Source organism: Ostrinia nubilalis, chromosome 2 (genome assembly GCF_963855985.1).
Source record: "Ostrinia nubilalis chromosome 2, ilOstNubi1.1, whole genome shotgun sequence".
NCBI classification, from domain to species: domain Eukaryota; kingdom Metazoa; phylum Arthropoda; class Insecta; order Lepidoptera; family Crambidae; genus Ostrinia; species Ostrinia nubilalis.
Window position 1 is genome coordinate 12,541,223 of NC_087089.1, and position 27,051 is coordinate 12,568,273.

A 27,051-nucleotide genomic window follows, 5' to 3' on the forward strand; every position below is an offset into this window, starting at 1 on the left:
GAGGGTTTTCGCGATTGAAAAATCCGCCATTATTTTTGACATGACATTGACAGATATGTCAAAATCCACCAATAATGCAGCATTTGGACCTCGCGTCTACGTATTGCCATCTGGCGGATTTTTCAATCGCGAAAACCCTCAATAAACGCCATTAAGTCGGTGGAATATATTATATTGTAAGTGATTGTGAATCTTTGAAAGAATAATAAACGTTGTTAGAGGCTGTGCGAACGTAGGTACTTTAGTGTCCCATGTAAGTCACCAGTGAATATTTTATTTTCAAATAATCCGTTGGTTCCCAAACTTATTTGAAACGCGCGCCCCCCTCCTCCAGATAAGATTATTTATTGGTTGTATCGAGCAGTCTGGAATGCATTCTCTCAGCGGGCGCTGGTTTTTTATACTTATGTACATAGATGGCCCGCGCTCCCCTTTAAATGTTTCTGCGCCTCCCCTGGGGGGCGCGCCTCCCACTTTGGGAACCAATGAATTTAATAATCAATATGAAATCAGCCACTCCCCGCGCAGACGTAGACTTGCTCAGGTGCAGTTGCCGACCGACGATATGGTGAAGGTCGCGGGAGGTGCCTGGATGCGAGCGGCGCAGGACCGGTCTTTGTGGAAATCCTTGGGGGAGGCCTTTGTCCAGCAGTGGACGTCTTTCGGCTGAAACTAACGATGTACTCACGGCTTGATATGTGGTATCTTTAGGATGAACTAATCTGAATTCAGAATAGCGTGTTACAAGTGTTACAACAATACCTTTTTTTTTAACAGGCAAGCGCAAATCTAAAGACGGTGAAAGCGAAGGATCATGGAGCAACACTCGCGCGGAGTGGTGCGCTGCGGCGTGCGGCGCCCTGAGCTCGGAGCTCAACGCGCTGTGGCCGCTGGCGCGCCGCTACTTCGCCGGGGAGCTCGCCGGCCAGCCCTCGGCCACCGAGCGACACGACAGCCTCAAGGTAAGCGACAACCATCATTGTTCCCACCATAAATCAAGTGTTTCAGATTCAAGATGATCGTGGACACTACAGATAGACACGTTCACTCTAGCTGAGTTTTAGAGCGAGCTTTTTTGTCTTAGTCAACTCTGCGGCCATGTATCTCGAATTCTGTTACTTACCATTTTCTCTTCGAGGCACATGGCATGGCACGGCTGAGTAGCTTTTTGCCAAGGAGTGACATTCGCGGTAACAGTCTTCAATAATGCGCAATGCGCATTACAGAAAAGATACGTATGAAAATGTAACCGGTGCATACATGCTGAGACGGAGACCTTTTGCTGCCGCAACTCTGCTCGCATTATTTCTGTTTCTAATTATTATCGTTATATTGAATGTGCAATAATGTGCATGAATGTTGTATAATGTAATTTCGTTTAAAGTATGTAACTGTGTGCAGAAAAACAATGTTTACTTACTTACGTATGAAAATGTAACCAGTGTATTGGAGTAAAAATCGTGCCAGTTTACTCTGCCACCATGTGTCGGGAAGACTGTTACCACTTTGTCCTCCCGACACATGGTGGGTGAGTCGGCTGCCCAGTTTTCTGCCAAGAAGTGACAGTCTTCAATGAACACGACAGAAAGGACACGTATGAAAATGTAACCGGTGTATTGGAGTAAAAATCGTGCCAGTTAACTCTGCCACCGATATGACGGGAAGCCTCTTACCATTTTGTCTTCCCGTCATCGGCGGCCTAGTTGGCTGCGCAGTTTTCTACCAAGAAGTGACAGTCTTCAATGAACACGACAGAAAGGTCACGTATGAAAATGTAACCGGTGTATTGGAGTAAAAATCGTGCCAGTTAACTCTGCCACCGATATGACGGGAAGCCTCTTACCATTTTGTCTTCCCGTCATCGGCGGCCTAGTTGGCTGCGCAGTTTTCTGCCAAGAAGTGACAGTCTACAAAGAAAACGACAGAAAAGAGACGTATGAAAATATAGCCGGTGTATTGGAGTAAAAATCGTGCCAGTTAACTCTGCCACCATGTGTCGGGAAGACTGTTACCACTTTGTCCTCCCGACACATGGTAGGCCAGTCGGCTGCGCAGTTTCTGCCAAGAAGTGACAGTCTTCAATGAACACGACAGAAAGGACACGTATATCACCGCCGCGCTCCACTTTCGTCGGCTGCCGTCTGAAAATCAGCGTACAGGCATTAAGAATAAGAATAAGAAATTTATTCGTGCATTAGCTTGTGATACATGCTGAGACGGAGACCTTTTGCTGCCGCAACTCTGCTCGCATTATTTTTGTTTCTAATTATTATTATTATATTGAATGTGCATGAAAAATATTGTATAATGTAATTTCGTTTAAAGTGTATGTAACTTTGTGCAGAAAAACAATGTTTATTTACTTACGTATGAAAATGTAACCGGTGTATTGGAGTAAAAATCGTGCCAGTTGACTCTGCCACCATGTGTCGGGAAGACTGTTACCACTTTGTCCTCCCGACACATGGTGGGTGAGTCGGCTGCGCAGTTTTCTGCCAAGAAGTGACAGTCTTCAATGAACACGACAGAAAGGACACGTATGAAAATGTAACCGGTGTATTGGAGTAAAAATCGTGCCAGTTAACTCTTTCAGTTTTCTGCCAAGAAGTGACAGTCTACAAAGAAAACGACAGAAAAGAGACGTATGAAAATATAGCCGGTGTATTGGAGTAAAAATCGTGCCAGTTAACTCTGCCACCATGTGTCGGGAAGACTGTTACCACTTTGTCCTCCCGACACATGGTAGGCCAGTCGGCTGCGCAGTTTCTGCCAAGAAGTGACAGTCTTCAATGAACACCACAGAAAGGACACGTATATCACCGCCGCGCTCCACTTTCGTCGGCTGCCGTCTGAAAATCAGCGTACAGGCATTAAGAATAAGAATAAGAAATTTATTCTTATTCTTAATGCCTGTCATGATACATGCTTGCTTGTGATGATACATGCTGAGACGGAGACCTTTTGCTGCCGCAACTCTGCTCGCATTATTTCTGTTTCTAATTATTATCGTTATATTGAAGGTGCATGCCAAATATTGTAAAATGTAATTTCGTTTAAAGTGTATGTAACTGTGTGCAGAAAAACAATGTTTACTTACTTACGTATGAAAATGTAACCGCTGTATTGGAGTAAAAATCATGCCAGTTAACTCTGCCACCATGTGTCGGGAAGACTGTTACCACTTTGTCCTCCCGACACATGGTGGGTGAGTCAGCTGCGCAGTTTTCTGCCAAGAAGTGACAGTCTTCAACGAGCACGGCGAGAAAGGACATGTATGAAAATGTAACCGGTGCATTGGAGTACAACTTGTGCCAGTTAACTCTGCGGCCATGTACCTCGAAGGCTATTACTATTTTGTCTTGGCGGTACATGGCCGCATAGTCGGCTGAGCAGCTGATGGCTGAGCGGTCAAGAAGTTACATTCGCAGTGACCGTGTTCAATGAGCACGACGGCAACACCAGCAAAAAATCAAGAATATTTTATTCAGTTTTGAGCAGTATTTTGGTACTTGTGAACGTCAAAAATATTAGGTAGCCCTTACGGGGTACACAGAAGGAACACTTGTGGTGATTTGGAGTTTAAAAAAGTCTGCTAAGGCTCTCTCATTTTGTCTTCCCGGTACATGGTGGCCTAGTCTGCGCAGCTTTCTGCCAAGATATTTAACGCTCTTTAATGACTCTAAAGAATAAATTATCTTGTGTCTTGTATCTATTGTATGTGTTCTTCCAAAGCTATTTACAATTAATATAATTTATTGCTCTCTTATGTATCAATTGAATTGTATACTGTGTTCCGTATCTTAATGTATGTGTTTTCTAGATTTACTTACTTGTACCCTCTTATGTATCAATGCAATTGTGTTTTGTATCTTATTGTATGTGTTTTCCAGATTTACTTGTACAATTTATTGCTTTCTTATGTATAAATGGAATTGTATACTGTGTTCTGTATCTTATTGTATGTGTTTTCCAGATTTTTACTTGTACAATTTATTGCACTCTTATGTATCAATGGAATTGTGTTTTGTATCTTATTGTATGTGTTTTCCAGAATTACTTGTACAATTTATTGCTCTCTTATGTATAAATGTAATTGTATACTGTGTTCTGTATCTTATTGTATATGTTTTCCAGATTTACTTGTACAATTTATTGCTCTCTTATGTATCAATGGAACTGTATACTGTGTTTTGTATCTTATTGTATGTGTTTTTCAGATTAACTTGTACAATTTATTGCTCTCTTATGTACCAATGGAATTATTTACTGTGTTCTGTATCTTATTGTGTGTATTCTGCCAAAGCTAATTCGTTTGAATGTGTTTCACGTCAAATGTTCTTTATTGCTTTAAGTTTTTACAAAAGTTACAACGTAATAAATCGTGTGTTGCACGAGTGGTGACAATAGTCATTATGACTTACAACATGTCTCTTTTTATTGCAGGAGATGATAATAGCGGCGGTGGAGTTGTTTTCGGAGCATATGCGGGCCTGTCTGCTGAGCGGCGGCGGGAGCGGGGCGGCGCCCGACGCGCGTCTCACGGCCAACTTGCGACACCTGAGAGAGACTTACGACTCGCTGCTCAAGCTTGACCTGCCTTCCCAGGTGAATATACGGTTTTTTTTTTTGCTTTGTTACAGTCACGTAATATGCTGGTTTAAATTTAAACATGGTGGCCCAGTCGGCTGCGCAGTTTTCTGCCAAGAAGTGACAGTCTGCAATGAACACGACAGGAAGGACACGTATATGTTACCGGTGTGTTGGAGTAAAAATCGTGCCAGTTAACTCTGCCACCGATATGACGGGAAGCCTCTTACCATTTTGATGTGCATGTGGATTGAGTGATCCTTGCTTCAATCTTAACAAAAATCGAGGAAGTTTTACTTAAAATATGTTAAAACATTGCGATGAAGTTTAAAAATTTGTTAAACCTAAGATAAAAATGTTATGGCCAATAAATAGGAGCACTCATACCGCACGCTTTAAGAAAACGTCAACATGTTTATTTCAGAAAATAAAGCCTTTCCACTTCTTTTTATAGTATTGAAAAATTGTTAAGAATATGTTAAAACTATTAACAAATTCAGAAATTCCTTGCACGTCCCGTTCCAAAGTTATGACGATTATTTAGGATCACTCACACCGCACACGGGCCGTATGAGTGCTCTTCAAAATAATGACTTTTTATTAATAAATACGTTTTATTTCTGTTGGGAAATGTGTGCAAACTGACGAGCGAATTTGTTAAAGAATAAGTGTGACAAAACTTAAAAGCTGAAGGAAGAAATTAACCTTTATTCTTTCCTCCAATATGCCGTGTGAGTGATCCTTACTTTTACCTCTATCTGCTCATATGTAGTTCGTAGGCAGACTGAGATAGTATCTAAAATTGTTAATTGTTTTTAACAATTATTTGGCATATATTTTGCTTTTATTAAGGTCATAATTTAAGAAATATCAGGCTTAGATGATTCCTAAAGGAAAATGTTGATTAGGGTACGTATGATTTTTTATTTTGAGAGACTGTTTCGATTCATCAGAAGTTTACATGTGAGATTTAATAATATTATTTTATCGTATTTTATAGTCCAACCAAAAAAAAACAGTTTTGTTGAGAAATTTGTAATTTATTTAAATAAAACCGTGAGTAGGTATCTTTCTCAATTCATATTACAAGTCAAATTTTAATTCAATCCTATAAACAATTGTAATGTTTCTTTATTTCTATCATTCAAGATGTAGGGGTAAACCACTAAAACTCGCGCTACTGCCGACCGCGGCGACGGACGCCCCCCGCGAGTTTTAGCGGAGGCCCCTAAACCTACTACATATTAGATTGCATTGGTTTTGCATTGTCACGTCTGACGAATCGGAACAGTCTCACAAAATAAAAAATCATATGTACCCTAATCAACATTTTCCTTTAGGAATCATCTAAGCCTGATATTTCTTAAATTATGACCTTAATAAAAGCAAAATATATGCCAAATAATTGTTAAAAACAATTAACAATTTTAGATACTATCTCAGTCTGCCTACGAACTACATATGAGCAGATAGAGGTAAAAGTAAGGATCACTCACACGGCATATTGGAGGAAAGAATAAAGGTTAATTTCTTCCTTCAGCTTTTAAGTTTTGTCACACTTATTCTTTAACAAATTTGCTCGTCAGTTTGCACAAATTTCCCAACAGAAATAAAACGTATTTATTAATAAAAAGTCATTATTTTGAAGAGCACTCATACGGCCCGTGTGCGGTGTGAGTGATCCTAAATAATCGTCATAACTTTGGAACGGGACGTGCAAGGAATTTCTGAATTTGTTAATAGTTTTAACATATTCTTAACAATTTTTCAATACTATAAAAAGAAGTGTAAAGGCTTTATTTTCTGAAATAAACATGTTGACGTTTTCTTAAAGCGTGCGGTATGAGTGCTCCTATTTATTGGCCATAACATTTTTATCTTAGGTTTAACAAATTTTTAAACTTCATCGCAATGTTTTAACATATTTTAAGTAAAACTTCCTCGATTTTTGTTAAGATTGAAGCAAGGATCACTCAATCCACATGCACATCCATTTTGTCCTCCCGTCATCGGCGGCCTAGTTGGCTGCGCAGTTTTCTGCCAAGAAGTGACAGTCTTCAATGAACACGACAGGAAGGACACGTATGAAAATGTTACCGGTGTATTGGAGTAAAAATCGTGCCTGTTAACTCTGCCACCGATATGACGAAAAGCCTCTTACCATTTTGTCTTTTCGTCATCGGCGGCCTAGTTGGCTGCGCAGTTTTCTGCCAAGAAGTGACAGTCTTCAATGAACACGACAGGAAGGACACGTATGAAAATGTTACCGGTGTATTGGAGTAAAAATCGTGCCTGTTAACTCTGCCACCGATATGACGAAAAGCCTCTTACCATTTTGTCTTTTCGTCATCGGCGGCCTAGTTGGCTGCGCAGTTTTCTGCCAAGAAGTGACAGTCTTCAATGAACACGACAGGAAGGACACGTATGAAAATGTTACCGGTGTATTGGAGTAAAAATCGTGCCTGTTAACTCTGCCACCGATATGACGAAAAGCCTCTTACCATTTTGTCTTTTCGTCATCGGCGGCCTAGTTGGCTGCGCAGTTTTCTGCCAAGAAGTGACAGTCTTCAATGAACACTACAGAAAGAACCGCGTCCGCCGCGTGTCATATCTAGCGCAGACAAGAATTATTTCCTGGTCAGCGCCGGAGCAATGTATTTTTCGTGTTAATTGACCGTCAAAGTAACATTTGTAACAATTTTTCTGTTGGATGTTTAAAGGTAGTACTACTCAACATTGATGAAATAAAACTCGGCCATAACAACGTATTTATTACACTTGAAAATTTCGACGGGTTCATCCAATGTCTAAGTAGCTCAGTTGGAAGAGCAGTCGCCCGGCAAGCGAAATATATGTATAGTTTGCAATTTACGAAGGCGAGTGAGCTTTACATGTGTGGTGGCTTACTACTGTTGGTTTTTAATTATGATAGACATAACACTACCGTAATGTGCACGTACGCGCACACACAAGTAAAGCTCACTCGCCTTCGTGAGTTGCAAGAACTATACATGGTTCGTGTGTAACTCTTGCGCAGTCGCGGCGACTTTTCTTAGCATGTACAAACGGCCTAAGCCTTAAGGCTTGATTTCCTTTTAGGCTGACATCGGTGACCGATGTCAGCGGCGCGCACGATTACACACTATTTTTATATAATCATTTGCCGCTGGCGACGGCGTTGCAGTGTGGTGCTTCATAGAACATTGTGTTTATTCGTACGCTCGACCGATGTACGCGACCGACGTCAGCGTAGGAGGAAATCAAGCCTAAACTGTACTTCCAGCCGCTCAGCATTGTGGAGAAGGTGATCTTCGACTACCGCGTGCACGGCATGACGGTGTTCCTGACCCGCGCGCACAAGCGCGTCAAGGGGCTGGCGGAGAAAGAAACCTGGAAGATCGAGGAGTTCTCCGATTATGGCGCTATCACCAACCTTGTAAGTATGATTTGCAATGTTCGGACAAGTTTTTAATTCCAGAAAAAACGACTCTTAAAGCGCTACCTCGTGAAAGTTTTAAACAAGCTCCGCCCATTCCCTCCGCACCCCCAAAGCGTCAATCGTCGCGACGAGTCACGCGCTCCGTAAAAAATGAAATTCGCGCCATACACGCGTTTGGGTTCATCGCAGGGTCCATGCAAACGAACAAGGAAACAATGGAGTGGCGTTACACATTATTTTTTTAAATTTAATTAGTTAACGTACATTATTATTGGTCTATATTTTAAAGGTTTGCGTTAAATATGATGCAGTCAAAACTCATAATCGGTCAAATCCACTTTTGACTGCAAAAGTCTGTAACAGTTTCACTTGATTTAAAAATTTACCAATTAGTCAAAATTCATACAAAGTAATGATTAGTGAAAATAACAGGAAATCAGTACAACATGTTAAAAATCATGGTTGTCGATAAATAAGTCATAAAAATAAATTTATGTAATAACAATTGTTTTCAAAAGCGCTTTTACACATGTGAATAAGGTGGCAACATGAGAGGGTGGGTTAAAAGTTTAATGACCTTCCTTGCAGCCTCACCTACTCGAAACCTATATGACAGAGGCGCTGGCGTCGATCAACAAGTGCGTGTTGACCAGCGGACGGCGCGAGGCGGCGCTGCTGAGCGCTGAACCGGCGGCGCTGGCGCAGCGACACGCGCAGAACATACTGCTGGCCTTCGTGGCCGTGCTGCGCGAACTGGCGCTCAACCACGACGCCGACCAGGTACGAGTAGAAGACCACAAATTAGAACAGACGCTCAGCTAAAATAAACATTGAGCCACTACTCTGAGAAATTGAGCCACTACTCCGAGAATAATTGCTCTGCTATTAAGCCCTGAACCACTACTCCGATAAGATTAGCAGCTTATTCGTTTGACCTAGATTTGATTTTATTTTAAGTAACTGGCGCACGCCTGCGCTCTTTTTTTTCCGGTAGCTTTTACAGCTCGTCCGGTACTGCACTTGTCTTAGGCTGGTTTTAGTGTCACGCGGACCGTCCGGTGCGGACCCGCTCCGCACGGCCAATCAGTATGAACTTCTAGGGAGCGTTTTAGAGTAATGCGGTCCGGAGGAACCGCTCCGCTCCCTAGCAGTTCATACAGATCGGCTGTGCGGAGCGATCCGCACTGACAGCCCGCGTGACACTAAAACCAGCCTGAGGCTAACCAACTGTGTCCCCATTCCAGGACTTCAACAACACGAGCCTGTCTGTGGCACTAGACCAGCCATTGGATGAAAGCCGAGCAGCGGCGGGCGCGACGGCGACGGCGGGCGGGCGCACGTGGCAGCAGCGCCTGCTCATCGCCGGCGCCAACGCGCACTACACGCGCCGCGCCCAGCTGCCGCGCCTCGCGCAGGCCTTCGTGGAGTGAGTACACAACTATAGTCTGGTCCGGGAGCACGTAGAATTTTGTCCAATGACCCCAAGCTACCCATCCTTATTGCTCGCGCGTAATTATATTGCTGTCGCGACTGTGGGACGGGCGCCCGCAGTGAGTGTGCAAGCGCGACAGCAACATAATTACAAAACAAAATTTTGTTTTGTTAGCTGCTGTTTACACCAACCGTACAATAATAACGCCGCCGTGGACAGTGACGCTTACAACTGACAGTGAACATGGAAAACTTGGAAATTTTGTAATTTGTCAATTTACACAGAGCACACGAGCTTAGTGATTGGCCAACTTAAACGGCCAGCTCGAGCATTTATTGATTGATAAAATACATAAACGGCACTGGCCTGCTTGACTTTACTTAATATTTCGTAGACATAAAATGTTTAGCATTTATGCCTAAAAATAGAACACACAAATTCTACTAAAAAAATACCACATTGTAATCAATAGCCTCATTTGTCCTGTTGGTCACAAAACAGATCACAAAATTGAACATACATGATTTTTTTTAAAATGTACATTTTGAACATTATAAATAACAAATGATTTTTTCAAGTTATTTATAATTTTCAAATTAGTTTGAGATGCGAATCTTAACGCTAAAAATTAAATAAATGTACATTTTCTAATAAAAATAACTTATTCCACAGCTACGGCTTCCCGAAACCAGTGCAAGCGATACAGGCTACCAAGGACGCGCTCACCAGTCTGGAAGCGAACATCGCAGAGACGTACCTCGAGCACAAGGGCGACCCACTAGTGGGCACCATCGAGCCCAGCATGTATATGGGCCGCCACAAGCTGGACCCTGATGCAATGGTTGACGACGCAAGGCCCTACGTCTACGAGATCATCAACAACCTCATTGCTGTGCACGCTGAGGTATGTTTTGCTTATGTTTTATTCCTCATTTAAATGAATACATTCGAAATTCAAATCAATTTGACATTTGGAACAATGGACCGCCATAAAATGCACTCCGACGCACTGGTATTGCTGTGCAGGCTGAAGTATTTTAAGAACATTCTAAATTCAAATCAGTTTGTCAACAGAGCCACTTACACTACTTTTTATTTGACCATTATTGAGAACTTTTTTAAAATGCATTGATACATCTGAAAAAAAAAAAGAAAGTTTTATATAAGTGCATATTTATTTATATACGATTTAATTCAAATTAATTTAAAAATAAATATTTACGAGGTTATCATCTTTGCTACAATACCTAAATGCGGGGAACTATCGTACAGCGCCATCTGTTGACACTTCGTTTTTTAATTTGCCAAAATGTCAACAGATGGCGCTGTACGACTTTAGATCGCGGTTTGATTTGTTTTTTTCCGATTCTTTAAGATCCCCGGTATGATTTTGATAGTTAACTTTGCGCAGAGGCAATATCGTAACCAATGAGGTTAATCCGAGGTGCGATTATTGCTAGTTGAAAACTTTACCAATACCCCGCCGTGTGGACGTGAAATACCGTCCGCTATGGCAATTTTTGAACGGCCGTAAAGGCCTAAGAAACTTGAAAATAAAAAATCTTTGTCAAGGAAGGAAAACGAATGGTAAGTTTCATTTCATAAACTTGGTCCCACCATTTTTTTTGTGAAAAATGAATTAAATTGAATACTTATGCGGGGACAGAGTAGGTTATGTGGGGCTCACCAAGTCCGAACAGAAGGACAAGGCAAAGCCACTAAAAAGACCGGTGCTCCGTCATTTAAGTGGGAAGGAACTGTGGGATCCTGGACAAAGCCGTCACTACCACAGAACTTGGTCCCACCATGTCCCAACCCATGGCATCGTGACGGCTTATTTAGGATCGAGAAGGCTTTATTTAATCCTGTACATATCGTAAGAGGTGGCCTTAGACACAGATATGCTGGTAACATGAAAAGTCGTGTTCGGAAACTTAAATGAATTGATGATGACAAAGCAACATTTTCGCAGGTGGACAGCGTCTGTGGAGCTGCGTCGTCCCGCTACGTGCGGGACATCTGCGAGACGGTGTGCGAGGAGCTGGCGCGGCTGGCGGCGTGCGCGCCCGCGCCGCTGTCCCGCGCCGCCGCCTTCCAGGCGCGCCTCGAGTACTCGCTGCTGCAGGCCGCCGCCGCCGAGCACCTCACGCGGAAGGCCGAGTGAGTATAGTTCTTGCAACTCACGAAGGCGAGTGAGCTTTACTTGTGTGTGTACGTGTACATGCACATAACGATAGTGTCTATCAAAACTTTTGAAAAACGAACAGTAGCGAGTAGGCATGGAACATTTCATGAATAGCAGGTGAAAAATCATGTGAAATGAATTTCATTCATTCATTCGAGCGAAGTCCGTGAGCGCAGCTCTGCGAAGCGACCGAGCGAGTAAGAAGGAAAAATGATTTGATCATGTGCGTGTTAGAAAAGGACAAGAGATGTGATGACGGACGAAACTGAGCATTTTAAATATGAACTTTAAACTCAAAGGTGTAAGGTTTAGATTTCCTTGTCGTGGTTCGTATGATTTCATTAGATAGCAGACAGATGAAATGAATGATTTTTCACTAGTCGCGCGGTTATTGATTGTTGCATACATACTGTTCTGTGAAACTGTTTGTTTTTTGTTGTGTGACATAAAATGAAACAGATATTGTTACATTTCATATTTTAGCTAATTAGCAATCGTTCATCATAATTCATACTTAATTAAAAGTAGCACATTATATGAAAGAGCTACATTATAACACTGCGAATAAAAATCATTGCCTGTGAAAGTTCGCATGTGAAATCATATGAAAAAGAATCATCATTTCATATAATGAAAATGAATGAAAAATAGCAATCATTTCCATGCCTAGTAGCGAGTCACCACACATGTAAAACTCACTCGCCTTCGTGAAATGCAACAACTACTGTAGTAAAACTAGCACGTGCACAACGGGACGCTACTGTGTGCTCACATTGGGACACTATCGTATGCGCACGGCGGGACACTACCATAAAATATGCACACAGCACAGTAGACAACCGTGTACCCATAGCGGGACTCTACCTTTGCCTATAGCGGGACACTACTGTTTGCCAGACTGATTTTAACTACACTCATTTTGTAAAATCCAGACTATGAAATCAAAAGCAAAACAAGTTGTTTTTATAGCATTATTCTTGCTATGAGCAAGGAAGGAGGTTTTTATTTTATTTTTGTTAGTGGCCAGCACTCTCTGACTGGGAAACGCGATGGGGTAATTTATTAATATCTAATCAATGCTAGAGCGCATACGTGATTGCGCGGTGGCTATTGGCATAATATTTTGCCACCGGTTTTGCATGGATGTAGATAATGTATGAATCTACACATAATTAATTATATCTCTTTAATTTTGTTTCAGAAATTATCTGATGGAGGCGTTGGCTGGAATCCCGCCCTTAGAGACTGAAGAGGATAAAAAGTGAGTATTTTATTTACGTTTTCGTATAAAAAAATTATTAAGCTATTAAATTCATGACGTCTCACATGTTGATTATTGTTTATTAGGCGGATGGACGAACTGATACACGGATTCAAAAAGAGGATGGAACTACAGCTAGCCAGTTTGAACTGCAACATGGAAACGGTATAAATTAAAACGGTTTTAATTTAAGGCGTAAAATGGTGCTGGCAATCGGGAAATTGCTTATTTTGTATATTCGATACTTTAAGTTAAAAAACTTATTATTATTGTTGAAAGTATTATATTTAAGAAATCTATTTATAAAAATATACTCAATATAAAATATTTTAAATAACTCGCTGGTTTTCATTAACTTTCTTGTAAGTTCTTGTAGCTCTGAAAATAAAAAAACATAAGAATTAAAAATGTAACCTTAGTGTCACAGAAACGTAAATTATATCATACAATTTAACATCCAATGTACTACATTTGAATTTGAATTTATGTAAATGGAGGGTCAGTTAGGTATTATGGATTACAGGCATAGTGCATTATTACTGCGAAGTAGGTTCCTACGGCAAAGGAGAGGTATTTTGTTACATAATACATACTGCGAAATTTCACACGTCACTCATGTTACCCCTCTAGCACCACTTTACTAAAGCAGGAGCCTCAATACTCAATCGTTTATTGCTTAACCACATTCAACCTTCTCGGTTATACCATAGGTTGTACGGCTATGGCTTAGTTATAACATTAAAATAATTTCTGTAGTATAAAGAGGTAAGTACATCAGCGGCCATTTTGTGCAGTATAGGAGCCATGGCGGGCCCGGTCTCGGCCACCATCTTGCGGAAGTAGCCCTTCTTGTTTTGGAGTAGGATGTGAGGGTGAGCGAACTCCATCAGTCTTCCTGCATCTAGCACAAGGATCTGCCAGAAAAATAAGATTGTTAAGCCTCGTATTCACAGGGGCAAATGTATCCCTACTCTATTTTGTCGGTCCTTATTTGAATAGTGATTATCTCATTATCAGATAATTTAGCCTCCACTGCAGGAACAGAACCAGAGGTAAAAGGCCTCTGAAGCTTGGTGGAGCAATGATCCGTTATAGAAGGGGAAGTTATTTTGATCTTCATACTGTACGAGTACTTTAGTAATTTTGTATTGTAATAGTTTTCTGTTTTCGTTTCATAGCTAGTCGCTTTAGTTACGGTTTCATTATTTTATTATTAGGGCATCTAGCTAGAATCTAACCTAATATATTATTTGATTACCTTATCCGAGTCAATAACAGTGTTCAACCGATGCGCAATAGTAAGCACAGTACAGTTGCTAAAGTGTTCCCTGATGGCCGTCTGAATGAGCGCGTCGGTCTCTGCATCCACATTAGCGGTAGCTTCGTCCAGGACCAGGATACGATTGTTGTGGACGATGGCCCGCGCTAGGCACACTAGCTGTCGCTCGCCGACACTAAAGTTTGAACCGCCTTCGGACACTATCTTGTACAAGTCATCTGGAATATTTAGCACCAACAATCTTAGGAACTCTGATCCACTTTGTTGTAGAACTCTTCTCAAACTATAGGTCCAAATTGATACCGATTCACGAATTAAGTTGAGTTATGCACTCTTGATGATTGTAAATTCAGGCATACAGGTTTACCTACGCAACAAAAGCTATCTATCCATGTATTTGGTTCCGGGATAGAACGACTTTCAAAAAAAAATTTTGCTGGGGTAACGTTTCAAACATTACCCCAGCAAAATCTGTTTTTTCCTAATAACTTTAAAAGTATAATTTGAACGAATTTTGCTATTAGTGGACAAATTTCTGCTCACGATGGACTAATTATCTGCTATACTCTCGACTCTCTAAAGCACAACATTTATAAAAATTTTGCTGCGGTAATGCACTCAATACAAGAATATGCCCTGAATAGCTTCGAGAAAAAATTTACGGCTGTACCCTTTTGCTGTCATCTTCATCAAATTCCACAATACATTCAGTATCTTTCAAAACTCCAAATGTGTTATTTATTATAACATTTTTGACATAATTACCTGCGCTTCCATCATCAGATTGTAGTTCTACGTTTTGTAAAGCTCGTAGAAGCGTTTCGTCAGGGTACTCATCGAAAGGGTCCAAGTTCTTTCTCATCGTGCCGCTGAACAATACCGGTTCCTAGAACCATCCCATATTCAATACAATTTCGGTTCTTTAAACCGCATAAACTTATAAAAAAGTCTTGACAAACTGCATACTATTTTGACTAAACTTTAGTTATTTACAGTTACCTGTGGAATAATAGAGATCTTTTCTCTCAAATCTTGCAACCCAATAATTGAAATGTCGATGCCGTCGATCAATATCGTGCCTTCGATATACGCCAATCTAAACAGAGCTTGTATGACTGATGATTTTCCAGCCCCAGTTCTGCCTACGATACCAATCTAAAAAATTATATATATTTTAGAGTAATAAAATTAAAGTAGTTTTTCAATGTGCGATTACAGTACGGTGGTAGTGTACCTTCTCTTGCGGCCTAATATTTAGCTGCAGTTTGTGCAATACATAATTTCCCTCTGGTGAGTACTTCAGACTCATATTATCGAACATTATAGCGCCTTCTGTTGGCCATTCAGGTGGTGGTCGATTCTCTGGTGACTGAAACAAAATAACGGAAAACATTGTAAGAGAATTCTAGACACTTCACTACGGGACCAGTACCCACCGCTGCAACTCTTGTGTAGCCAAGATCTACAGCATGGCCGCCAATAAAAACCCAACCAGTGAAGGCCAAGTTTGTCCCGGGGGAAAGTTAAACTGTAATTGCACCTTTACTACTTACACCCCTCATCGCAGGCTCTTGCTTCAGTTTGGTGTATTCTAGAACTCGTTCCACGCTGGTCATCTGATTCTCCATCTCGGCCGACTGCCGCATGCCCCATTGGAAGATGCCGGTCAACGATATCGACTGGGTAATAGCCAGGCCTACGTGGCTGCCGTCCATATCTGATGAACATAGTATTCCTAACAATTAAGTATTTCCATCTCTTGTTCTCAAAACAGCAGCTGATGCCTATATCTAACGTATTGAGATACAACGAAGAGAGTTTAACCTGTGGTTTAATATTGGTTATTTCTAGACAACGTATAGTTTACAATACCCGCATTAAAACCAACTTTATCGATTGCTCTTCGTCATTAGGTCATTTAGTCTTTACTGGAGGATAACGACCCTGTCTAATTTAAGTATTAATAGGTTTTTGAAATGAAGATTGAAATGGAGAATTGTGCTAACATTCCCCAGTTTCCAAACCAAACGGGGTTGGTGATCCTTATTAGCTTATTCCTTTAATCCCAAAATGTCTAACCAGTCTTCATAAGGCAGCTGAAAGTGACGCAGACGATGAACAGCAGGCAGATGACGTCGAGGAAGTAGCCGAAGGCGCGGCTGCACGTGATGAAGAGGTACCAGGCCGCGCTGTGCAGGTCCTGGTGCCGGTCGAACTCCGCAGCCAGGAGAAGCTCGGCACCGAATGAGCGCACCGTGGCCAGACCGAGAACGCTCGCGTTTAGGTGACCGAACACTGGACTGCGCGCTGTGAAGGTGGATGAGTGAGTTTGATTTCAAAGCTAAGAACATTTTTATTTTTATTCTTCCTGCAGTTTCGTTGCGTGAATTTGCCCTAATAGGGCTGCCTTATACAAGCGTATGCTCGCGTTCAGGTGACCTACCTACTAGCACATGAACAAGTGAGTCATCATTTTCTAGTTACTATAATCAGTGCCGTATTATCCATAAGGCACTTTAGGCCAGTGCCTAGGGGCCCACTATGACCAGGGGCCCAGCACTCCCGATTAAAAAATGAAAAAAAAAAGATAATATTATGTTATTATATTATTTTTATGCAACAAAACTCAAACCACCTCAAAACTTCGCCTTATTTTGATTTACACATTTAAACGTCATTTCGATATTGTGGAACTTAATTCATTTTCGTAACGTTTAGGTCAGTAGAATTAGATTTTAAATCGGAAATAATTCCTACAAAACATTTTATTGTTTTAATGGCTTCATTTGTTGCCCATGAATACTATCCTAGGTTTTCGACGTCGGCGGAGTTATGCTTAAGTGGTGGGGCCCCCCGAAAGGGCCATTTTTGCGGTTTTACTGTTATACCGCGTAAAGGACTTACTGCATCGAAAACTGATCTTTATGACGGTTGAAGGACATTCAATCCTGCATTTAATAAGACCAAATTCATATGTTTTGGACAAACCGTTCTCGTGCTTATCTTCGACAAAGTAGAAAATGTACGTATAATTAATGACCCTCTCTACGTCCAATGGCTCGTCACCCGCAGGATCCCAAACCTTGAAAAGGGCCGCCTTAACCAGCGTATCCCTGTCAAGCCTCACGAGTTGGATTTACCTCCTTGTTCCTCCTTCTTCATCCTTAACTACGGTTGCTGCACCTCTTCTCTGCACTCTCCTGAACGACTCTGTGTTATCTACTATGGCTGCCCCTCTTCCTTGTACCCTACTGCACGACTGCGTTGCCTAGCCGTACGCCTGGTCCAAGGTTCGACGCCACAAAATCAACTTCGTACGCGTGAAAATAGTTTGAATACTATACTGGTCATCACAAAAATCGGCCCACCTACGTTTTACAGGAAAACTCGTTTCTACTGACACAATCATGGTGCCCCAACAATATTGGTGTTATTTGAAAACCCAATAAATATCCTTAAAGAAAAACACATTTAATTTCATAATAAACGATTAACATAAACGCGATGTACAATAAATGTGACTTGAAAAAAGACCTCACTTTGGGCTCACCTCTGGGATCAATTAGACCAATTTTTATGGTTATAAAACCAAATAATTATCTCACGTGTCCTCTTTAACAGATGGATAGCGATTAATCCCAACTTAACAGTTTTAAAGCCATAAAAGTTGGCTCAAGCGTAACTACCTATTTTTTTAAGAAGTGACTTTGGATTCTTCTACAGACACATTTTTGGGGTAAAAACCTTTCCTTTAATGAAATGAAGTTTAGAACTAGGCTTTTAAATGGTGCCAATATTGGTGGGAAGTGGGGATGCATACGTTTGAAAGTGCTTGTCGCGGGAGGGTCGATTTTTGTGATGACCAGTGTATTTCCCGTGCTTGCAACATTTTTCTTTACTGCTTCGTCCCTATTAATCTATAGCCTTCCTCAATTTACGAGCTATCCCACACAAAAATAATTATTTAAATCAAACCAGTAGTTTCTGTGATTAGCGCGTTCAAACAAACTCTTCAGCGTTTTAATATGAACCTGTTGTTGTTGATTTTTGAGTCGAACCTTGGACCAGCTGTAAGACTTGGCAACGCAGTCGTGCAGGAGGGTGCAAGGAAGAGGGGCAGCCACAGTAGATAACACAGAGTCGTTCAAGAGAGTGCAAGGAAGAGGTGCAGCAACCGTAGTAAAGGAACGGCTGGGATGAATAAGGATAGATGAATCCAACCCGCGAGGCTTAACAGGAATATGCTGGTTAAGGTGGCCCTTTTCAAGGCTTTGGAGCTTGCGGGTGACGAGCCATTACGTACGTAGAGAGGGTCATTAATTATACGTACCTATATTTTCTACTTTGTCGAAGATAGGCACGAGAACGGTTTGTCCAAAATATATGAATTTGGTCTTATTCAATGCAGGATTAAATGCCCTTCAATCGTCATGAGGATCAGTTTTCGATAGTGCAAGTCCTTTACACGGTATAACCGTAAAACCGCAGAAATGCCCCTTTCGGGGGGCTACATCACTTAAGCACAACTCCGTCGAAGTCGAAAACCAAGGATAGTCTTAAAGAGCAACAAATGAAGCCAAGACAACAAGAGTCACAAAAACAGAAGTGAGAAACAGACTACGAGCTTGTATTAGAAGACGGGGCTCACAGTTTGAGCAGGACTTAAAATAATGTACCTAGATAAAATTAGGTGATACAATTATTATTAAAATACTAAGTTTTTCATTTATTGAGACCCAAGAATGGTTGTTAGTGTGACTTTTTTATTTATTTATTTTTTTATGAAAGTATCTTACTAAACGTTTAAATTCAAATAAAAAAAATAATTATGTAGTGTTTGTTAAACACCTGTACCTTTTTGAATAAGTAGCTAATGAATCAAGGAACTAAATTCTGTAATTTGTACACAACATTCCATACATTTTTTCTTGGAAATTCTTCGTTTAATTACCTAAAACATAATTTTTTTGCAAAATGATACATGGTTTTTTAGCTTTTACTTGAGTAATGACGATTCTTTCTTGCAAATTTTAATTTAAAATGTCAATCTTATTATTTAGCTATACGAATACAACAAAAAAGTTAACATTATTCCGTATTCTTCATTACAAGGGTACATTTTAACATAAAAACTGGAGTTCTTTTTAAAAATATTTAAATCTTGAATAACTTGGAAATGAACAAGTTTCGGACATGGTGTCATATGACTTAAATGACTGCAAATAAGCTCTACTTTAACCCCTATCAAGGAATGTATCGCTTTTCCTGTCACCCTGTATAGGGTGGAAACGATAAGTGATCTCACTCGATTATTTCGAAACGATACAAGATATCAAAAAACTAATTACTGATCCTGAAAGTGCTTCACGAGCTCTTTCAAACGGTACCAATAACAGGTTACAGATTAAACGGAATTTATCTAAAAAATCAATGTTTCCATCTTCCATACATTTAGTACTATCACAGATATGGCACTCATCGTCTGTTGTTGATGTTAATGACCTTCATTCTATTTCGTAATGTAGACGGTAAAAATTTCCTAAGGCGATTTTGTGGTATGAAAGAGGGGGGGCCCGAAACGAGCTGTGCCTAGGGGCCCCGAGATGGTTAATCCGGCCCTGACTATAATCGTCTCTAATTTACCAGAATCAAATTGGCCTACATTTCTCACGCTGCCTTCAATGGAATTATTTGTTAATTCCATTGAAGTGTCCTAGTTCCCAATTTTCAAGAGCTCTTTAATGTTATTTTGTGGAACTTACTGATTCCTTCCAAACGTTTCACAGCACCCGTTGTTCTTATGTAAACAACGCGGAAGATGTAGAAAATTATAAGTGCTGCAGCTATCGGAATCAGTAAAGTGATGTCCGTCATTAAAATTACAATGATGACTCCAAGTAAATTCAACAAAATCTGAAATAACCATTCAATTAGATTTGTCGATATGAACAATATTTAACGCCAATCAACGATCTGTGTACCTGGAAACAGTCAATCATGGCCTGGGGTAGTAATTCATCCACGGAGCCCATGTCTTTGCTGAATCGGTTAAGAATTCTACCAGAAGGATTAGTATGGAAGAAACTCATTGGAGATCCAGATACGTATTCGAACATTTTGTCGTGTAATCTGAGAACAATATACAATCCAATAATGAAATGTATGTAGCGTTTTGCGAGCAAAGGTCAAGTGCTTCATTCGGAAGTCAAGTAGGTAAATATTGATCGGATGTCCTTATCGGGTTAGCAAATGCTGGCTGGTACCTAGCGACAGCAAACATTGCCCATGACAGCAATACCAGCATGTAGTGTATCTTTGCATATATTATTTTTAAAACGTTTAGCTAAAACAGCAAATCCAAATTCTTACTTTATTGATGACTTCATGCACAAAGAGAAAAAGGAAAAAGCTCTTATAAGAGCAACGATGATCGTGGCCAGTGTGATGAGTCCGAAGATGAGCACAAAGTCCTCGCGGTACAAGCCTTGTTCTTGCCAGAGGATGTTGTCCATAGTGGGATCTCCTGTCAGCCGGTCTTCGGCGTGACTCCTGCAAAAAGTACAAAGATATTTTACAGAACTCATATCAATTACAAGAATCTCTTGTTCTCTGCTTTGGTGTACGCATCTTCAATTTAATTGCTGGAAATGCAATTATGACCAGGAAGTTAGTCAGAATCTCATATTTATGGTTAAATACATTTATATGTGCCATTTTAAATGCGGGTATGTTTGAAAAACATTCAAACATTGAGTTGTTCGACGCTGGGGCGTACCGAGCATATTTGCGAGTTCGTCGACTAGTTTTAGCGGGGATAGCAGTATATTTGGGCCAAACTATGCGACCAAAAGACCTAAGAGTAATTCTGGTATTGTTGCTTGTGGTCGTGAATTCGAGTTATCGAGCCACACCAACCGATTAACTTTGGATAACGGAAGTTTATTTTCCTTTATCCTTGTTCATCATGACGTAGTCAAAGAACTTTTCTTCATACTTTACCAGCGACTTATCCAATAATCGCAAGCGCTAGCACAGAACTGTGCCAGCAGGAACAAGAAGCCCACCAAACTGACGTAGGGGCAGGCTGCTCCCGCCATGAAATAGTCGCGGTATACCGTGCTGTCCACGCGACCAATCGTTTGCATTTCTGCTTCTGGCTTTTGATCCTGAAGAAAGTTGGAATTTTACTTTGTGGAGGAATACAAAGCTATTGGGAGTAACCTAGAAGAATGATGAGCAAAAAAACAGATGTAGTGGTCGTAAGCTCGTAAGATTTGGTTTGGTGGAATTTCGATCTGTTTACTCATCTTCCATTATAAGTACCATAAGCAGGCTACTCTGATCTTATTGCATTTTTAACGGATATCAAATTTAAAAAGACTTACGGTAAAACTGGTGTTGAACACCAAGGAGAAATGTCGTCGATGCAAGCTGACTGTGCTTGGCTGCACCATTGACGTGCTTTGCAATCCGGGCGTAGCATCATCTTCGTGCACTTCTCGGATGTTGCTCACCATTAGTTGTATTATCTTCAACTGTTTTTCCTAGAGGCAAATCAACCTTCCATTGTAATAGGCAATAGCATTGATTGTGTAACCGCAAAGTCTATATTTTGTTTCACATTCGAACTTATCGCAAGTAGGTAATAGTAGAAATTATTACATTCAATTCCTGGAATCCACCTTCGGCGAGTATTTTGCCTTTGTCCATTATAACAATGTGCTCAACGGATTTGATGAATTGTAACTGGTGTGTAACCAATACCACTGTTTTATCTTCCAAATATCTATTCAAACAATGAGCTGAATAAATATCATTGTTCGCTGACTAATTATTTTATAATCCTTTAAAATAGATTTGCTTTTAAATACCTTTTGATACATCTTTCGAATATGTGTTTAGCCACTTGCGTGTCAACTGCTGAAAGTGGGTCGTCCAACAAGTAGATGTCTGCCTGTAACATAAACCTGCCGTACTCAGCAAAATCCTCAACTAAAAAAGCTATGCCTTATTCAACTCATAATTTTACGTTAAGTTACTTCTTTATAAACGGCTCTCGCCAAGTTGATTCTTGCGCGTTGTCCTCCGCTAAGAGACACTCCTCTTTCACCAACTACTGTTTTGTCTCCATGAGGAAACAGAGATATATCTCGTTCCAAGGCGCACACTTTACATACTTCTATGTACCGAGATCTTATGAAAGGCTGCCCAAAAAGAATATTCTGGCGAACGGAACCTGCAATAAGGCAGTGTAAGCACTTGATGGTTGATGGCAATTCTTAGGTTACTAATACTTCTTCAAAATTAAAAACATAGCTTACCAACAAAGAGCCATGGATCCTGACTTGCGTAACTAATACTTCCCTTAACTTCCATCGTTCCTCTCGAGCACGGCAATTCACCAAGGATCATGTGGAGTATGGTCGATTTCCCAGACCCAACCGCTCCAATTATCGTAGTTAATGAACCAGATTTGATCTAAATATATTTTACATTAATATTGTTGTTGACCTAAAAGAAGAAGTTGTTCCCTTTCTCGAAATTATTGAAATTACCTTTAGAGTTATGTCTTCGACGTCGTTTTTGCTAGAAGATTTAATCCAGCGACTGCAGGCCTCTTCAAATTGGATTGCGATCTCGTTTTTGCGGGGTTCTAATACAAAACAGACATTTTAATCTTCAATTCCATACGTGGAGTACAAAATGCTTAAAAAGCTTCTTTACCTTTTGCTTTGCCCTTGGAGGTTGCTGGTACGGCTATTTCAGATCGAGGTGTCAGAGTTTCGACCGGATCAACTGGAAAATAGATTTTTCTACGTAAATCTTAAACATCATATTGTACCTACTTCAATAATATTAAATGATTGCTACCTCGAATAGTCACCCGTTTTTTAGGAATATTAAAAGCATTTTGTCCGGGTTCCATTAGTTCTCGAGGAGATAACTGACACTCCTCAGTCAATAAATAGTCCCGTATTCTTTGAATAGCTACATTCATTTCTGCGATCTAAAATATTAGATCGTGTTATTATTAACGTAAATGCGCCTATTACCGCCAGTTTACGCTGACTTCGGATAAACGTTAGAAAATTAGATATAAGACGTGGTGATAGAAAAGACACTTTAATTTATTTATAACAATGATGAAGTAATCTTTGAAATCAAGTAGTAACAATGAGTATTCAATCACACAATAATTAATAAATAGCAATTTAATCTGAAAAAGCAGTTGTTTCTATTACCGACCTATAGACGAGGTGTGTTTCTATTAACGTTTTTTCTGTTTCTATTACCGACCGCTAAGAATATTGCTCTTCAATTGGGTATATTCCAAGAGGGACGGGTTCGATTCCACTCAGAGACTCGGGAACCACTTGATTTTTTCAAGTTAAATTTGTTTTGCTTTTAGTTTTAGTTAAATTTGTTTTTTTTTTTCAAGTATTTTTTTTATTATTAAAAGAGAAAAGGCACGCTTCTCGAAAATAAATAAATAATCAAGCAGAAATAGTAGAATAATAAATTCCTCTATTATACTTGATTACGCGGTACCCGGTGTTCTAGTGAGTAATGGGGGTCATTATTTAAATGATATTTAAGTTTTAATAAAAAATAATTTTAATTTTATTTTTAATTTGACTATACTTTTTAATTAGTTTTTGACTTATGTTTTTGATTTTAATTGTGTGTGACTGTGTATTTTAATTTAAACTATGGACAATTGGACACTGTCTGTATTAAATATTATTTTTAATTATTTTTTTATTATTCAAAAAATCTTAAAAAGTTACATAGTAGTTGTGATAACGCATGATTGGTTTGGTGTCATGTCATAAATGTTAGTTATTTACAAAATACAGGCTTATAAGTCTTCACAGGTGGCGTTACAGTTATGAGGCGGTAATAGAATTAAGTATGAATATTACTTTATTCTATTACCGACCGTAAAAAAAAACAGCAACCAGCTAAAATATCTACTTAAATGAAGACGTGATCAGTGAAGTATCATTTTTATTAGGTTTTATTTTATATCAAATAGGTACTAATTAGAATTTAACAGGTTTTTATAAAATCTATTGTCATACATTATTAGAGATATTCTTTAATTTTAATTGCAGTTTTATGCCAAACCTATGACAATTAACGTATGGCGTTAATTGATTTAACTATGTGAAATATTCTTATGAATCGATCAAGACAACAAAATTGAGTTTAAATGCGTAATTAAAGATATAAATACCAAAATAAAAAACTTTATCAAAATTCTAACAACGCCATGGGTCGTTATTAGGCACCAAATTATGAAAAGTGTTTCTATTACCGCCCTTATTTAAAATTGTATTTAAGCCACAAAATACAGCGAGAGGGCTATATTGAGGGTTTATTAAGGAAACTAAAGTACGAATTAATATTTTTATGCAAAAACATGTTGGTATACTCATTTTAAATGTGTTAAAATCGCTAATTAATAACAAGGTGCACCTTAAGTAGCTGGGAGCGCGTCAGTATGAAAAGTGCGTCCGTTGCGGGCGCGTCCCATTTAAAGTCAAAATACTCCGTTTACTGGTTATTTACGAACACAAGCTTTAATCGTTTTGATAGTCAATAAACATATCTAGATATTTTTTAGGTAACGTGTTTTCTGGAACCTGTTATTATGTCTTTTATGAAAGAAAGAAAAATAGGGCGGTAATAGAATACAAATTTTGGGGGGTCGTTAATAGGCGCACTTACGTTACTTATTATAGGTAATCTAAAAGCTTTACAGGTGTAATTAATTTGCGAAATCGAGTCACTCGGATGCCTAGAAATGGAGGTTCATCTACAATCTACTTACTTGTCCAACGGCCTGGGGAAAGTATAAAGTCATGGTTTGCTTCATGATGTTATAGTAGCAAGTGAGGAAAAAGACATTTTCCACGGTGATGCGGTTTATGTAGGTAACGTAAAAGAGGACGGTGATGAAGATGCCAAACCGCGATGAGAACATTATGAAGGACATGATGACTCCGCGGATGTAAGACGTCATCTTGATATTGTATATTTCACTTCTGAAATGCAATAAGAAACAAATGAAAGTGTTCAAACACATCTAGCGTTAAATAAAATACTTAACAATAGCGTTATACCTTCGCACAGAATCAATAATTTTTCGAAATGGTTGCTCCCAAGTGTACATTTTGATCACTTCTATTCCCATTACTATTTCCTTCATTAACCTGACTCGCTCGTCTGATTTAATGGCTGTGCCTTTCCTGTAGTGTGCAGTTCTTGTCCCCAAGAAAACTAAATCAATTAAATTAATTAAGCAACATGTCCATTGTCCATGGATGTAATTTAAAATCTATCTGCATTTGCTTACTTTGAAAAGGTACAACAGCAATGATCGTCAAACTACCATACACTGCGGGCATGCCCATTTCACGATACAGGTAAGCGGTCATAAGCTGAAAATCGCAGATATTAATAAATTCCTACTCGTAGCTGTTATGATAATTAAGGGAACATAGTATGGACTTAACGACTTGCCATGGTTTCCAGAGGCCCAATCCAGAGATAATGGGCAAATAAAGGTCCTGTATCAAACCGGTTAACGTCATTTGCCATTAGGTTTACCACCAAGCCGGCACTGCTTTCGGAAAGCGCTTGCAAGCTGACCTTTAGAGCCTGGAGAAAGTTTTAACAATCATTCATTAACTTCATGGTGTAATGAGTCATTTATTGAATGAAATAAGTAGGTATGTTTACCTTTCTGTAAATGAGACTACACACTCCTACTCGCATCTTCATACCAATGTGCATCACCCCCATCATGAAAGGGTGTTGAACCATGACATTGACAGCGCTGCAGAAAACAATACCAAAAGCGAAGAATACTGCTTCACCCCAAGAGACGCTGCCATCTGAGTTGTAATAGTTGAACAGCCGATCAACGTATGTTAAGTTTGCTCTACAATAAATTGGATAATTATTTGGGTACAAGAAATGCAGTCAAATGTCTCGTGATTTTAAAAACTTACGTTGTATTACGCAGCTCCTGAATAGGACTGAAGTATCGCAACATCAAGCCCAAAAATAGTGGTTGTTGCAGCCTTTTTGAAACAAAAATCGTAGTTAAAGTATTTAAGAGAAACAAAAGAGCTTCGTATTTTTTGAAATCGGTTGAAAACGTAACCTTATGACGAACTCCATTGCAGCCAGAATAAGCCCGTACAATAAGAGCTCCGGTCCAAATACTTTGATAAGCGCCTTCCATAAACTTGGCTTGGCATTTCCATCGCTATCATTGACGTTTTCAACCTCATAGTCCCACGCCTTTTGTACAGCATCACCTAAAGATACCTATATCTATGAGACATCACGTACCTCACAACCCCATCAGAAAAGATAAAAAGTAGTACCTAGAACATCAGAGCGATGTTCCGGCAAAGGGCCATATAGATCAGCATCCTTGATGTCGCGAGTGTAACCGAGTTTGAATGTTTCCAATGTCCATCTGCGTACAACAAGCATCATTGTAGAAATGAGGACTTTGGTCAATTAAATCGAAGAAAAAGTATGCCTACCCAAATGTTAGGATGGAAAAGATGTTTGCTTTATAGCGTGGATTCAACTGACGCGTTTGTTTTGGTCCAGTATCCATTTTGAACTTTAACTTTTCTCTTGTGAGGACTTGAATTGGAAATCCATACAGCCATGACTTTTATTTTATTAAACCTACCTGAGTGCCTAGTTAGTACGACTCTTTAAAACAAGGAAACATGAACTAGTGGTTATCGAGCATTTAAAGATAAACTATTTTCAATAAACAATGCATTAAATGATAGATAGTTTTTGTGTCGCAATTAAACACATTGACACACATTCAGCC

General features: G+C 39.7%; 2 protein-coding genes and 1 non-coding gene across 3 annotated transcripts in view; 2 read left to right on the forward strand and 1 right to left on the reverse strand.

Moving 5' to 3' along the window:
• The window catches only part of LOC135084227 (exocyst complex component 2), a 25,325-nt gene extending 12,084 nt beyond the window's left edge, over window positions 1–13,241 (forward strand). Inside the window, exons 9-17 of the mRNA XM_063978969.1 lie at window positions 778–962; window positions 4,444–4,605; window positions 7,871–8,023; window positions 8,615–8,806; window positions 9,271–9,452; window positions 10,131–10,362; window positions 11,431–11,618; window positions 12,845–12,904; window positions 12,991–13,241. Of these exons, the coding sequence (XP_063835039.1) occupies window positions 778–962; window positions 4,444–4,605; window positions 7,871–8,023; window positions 8,615–8,806; window positions 9,271–9,452; window positions 10,131–10,362; window positions 11,431–11,618; window positions 12,845–12,904; window positions 12,991–13,075 (1,439 nt within the window). The 3' untranslated portion in view covers window positions 13,076–13,241. The remainder of the gene's footprint in view (window positions 1–777; window positions 963–4,443; window positions 4,606–7,870; window positions 8,024–8,614; window positions 8,807–9,270; window positions 9,453–10,130; window positions 10,363–11,430; window positions 11,619–12,844; window positions 12,905–12,990) is intronic.
• On the forward strand, window positions 10,858–10,996 carry LOC135087194 (U4 spliceosomal RNA). Its single transcript, XR_010260708.1, has one exon. It is a non-coding gene; the product is annotated as a U4 spliceosomal RNA (small nuclear RNA).
• LOC135078769 (probable multidrug resistance-associated protein lethal(2)03659) lies at window positions 13,190–26,827 on the reverse strand. Its single transcript, XM_063973328.1, has 28 exons — window positions 26,747–26,827; window positions 26,582–26,676; window positions 26,356–26,512; window positions 26,201–26,272; window positions 25,929–26,130; window positions 25,710–25,847; window positions 25,543–25,627; window positions 25,310–25,466; window positions 25,018–25,231; window positions 23,055–23,190; window positions 22,739–22,836; window positions 22,505–22,661; window positions 22,223–22,419; window positions 22,055–22,137; window positions 21,846–21,969; window positions 21,569–21,727; window positions 21,183–21,349; window positions 20,553–20,732; window positions 20,165–20,312; window positions 19,946–20,096; window positions 16,263–16,490; window positions 15,737–15,900; window positions 15,418–15,552; window positions 15,183–15,338; window positions 14,949–15,069; window positions 14,163–14,401; window positions 13,678–13,818; window positions 13,190–13,282 (listed from the first exon to the last, which is right to left on the reverse strand). Exons 1-28 carry the CDS (start codon window positions 26,821–26,823, stop codon window positions 13,256–13,258), a joined length of 4,008 nt encoding a protein of 1,335 aa, XP_063829398.1. The 5' UTR covers window positions 26,824–26,827; the 3' UTR covers window positions 13,190–13,255.
• Between the last annotated feature and the right edge of the window lie 224 nt (window positions 26,828–27,051).

Coding starts and splice junctions, on each gene's coding strand:
- LOC135078769 (XM_063973328.1), bottom strand. CDS start 26,823: ATGGATACTGGACCAAAACAAACGCGTCAGTTGAATCCACGCTATAAA. Junction 26,273..26,355: donor GCAATGGAGTTCGTCATAAG/GTTACGTTTTCA, acceptor TGTTTCAAAAAG/GCTGCAACAACCACTATTTT. Junction 21,728..21,845: donor GTGGATTCCAGGAATTGAAT/GTAATAATTTCT, acceptor ATTTGCCTCTAG/GAAAAACAGTTGAAGATAAT.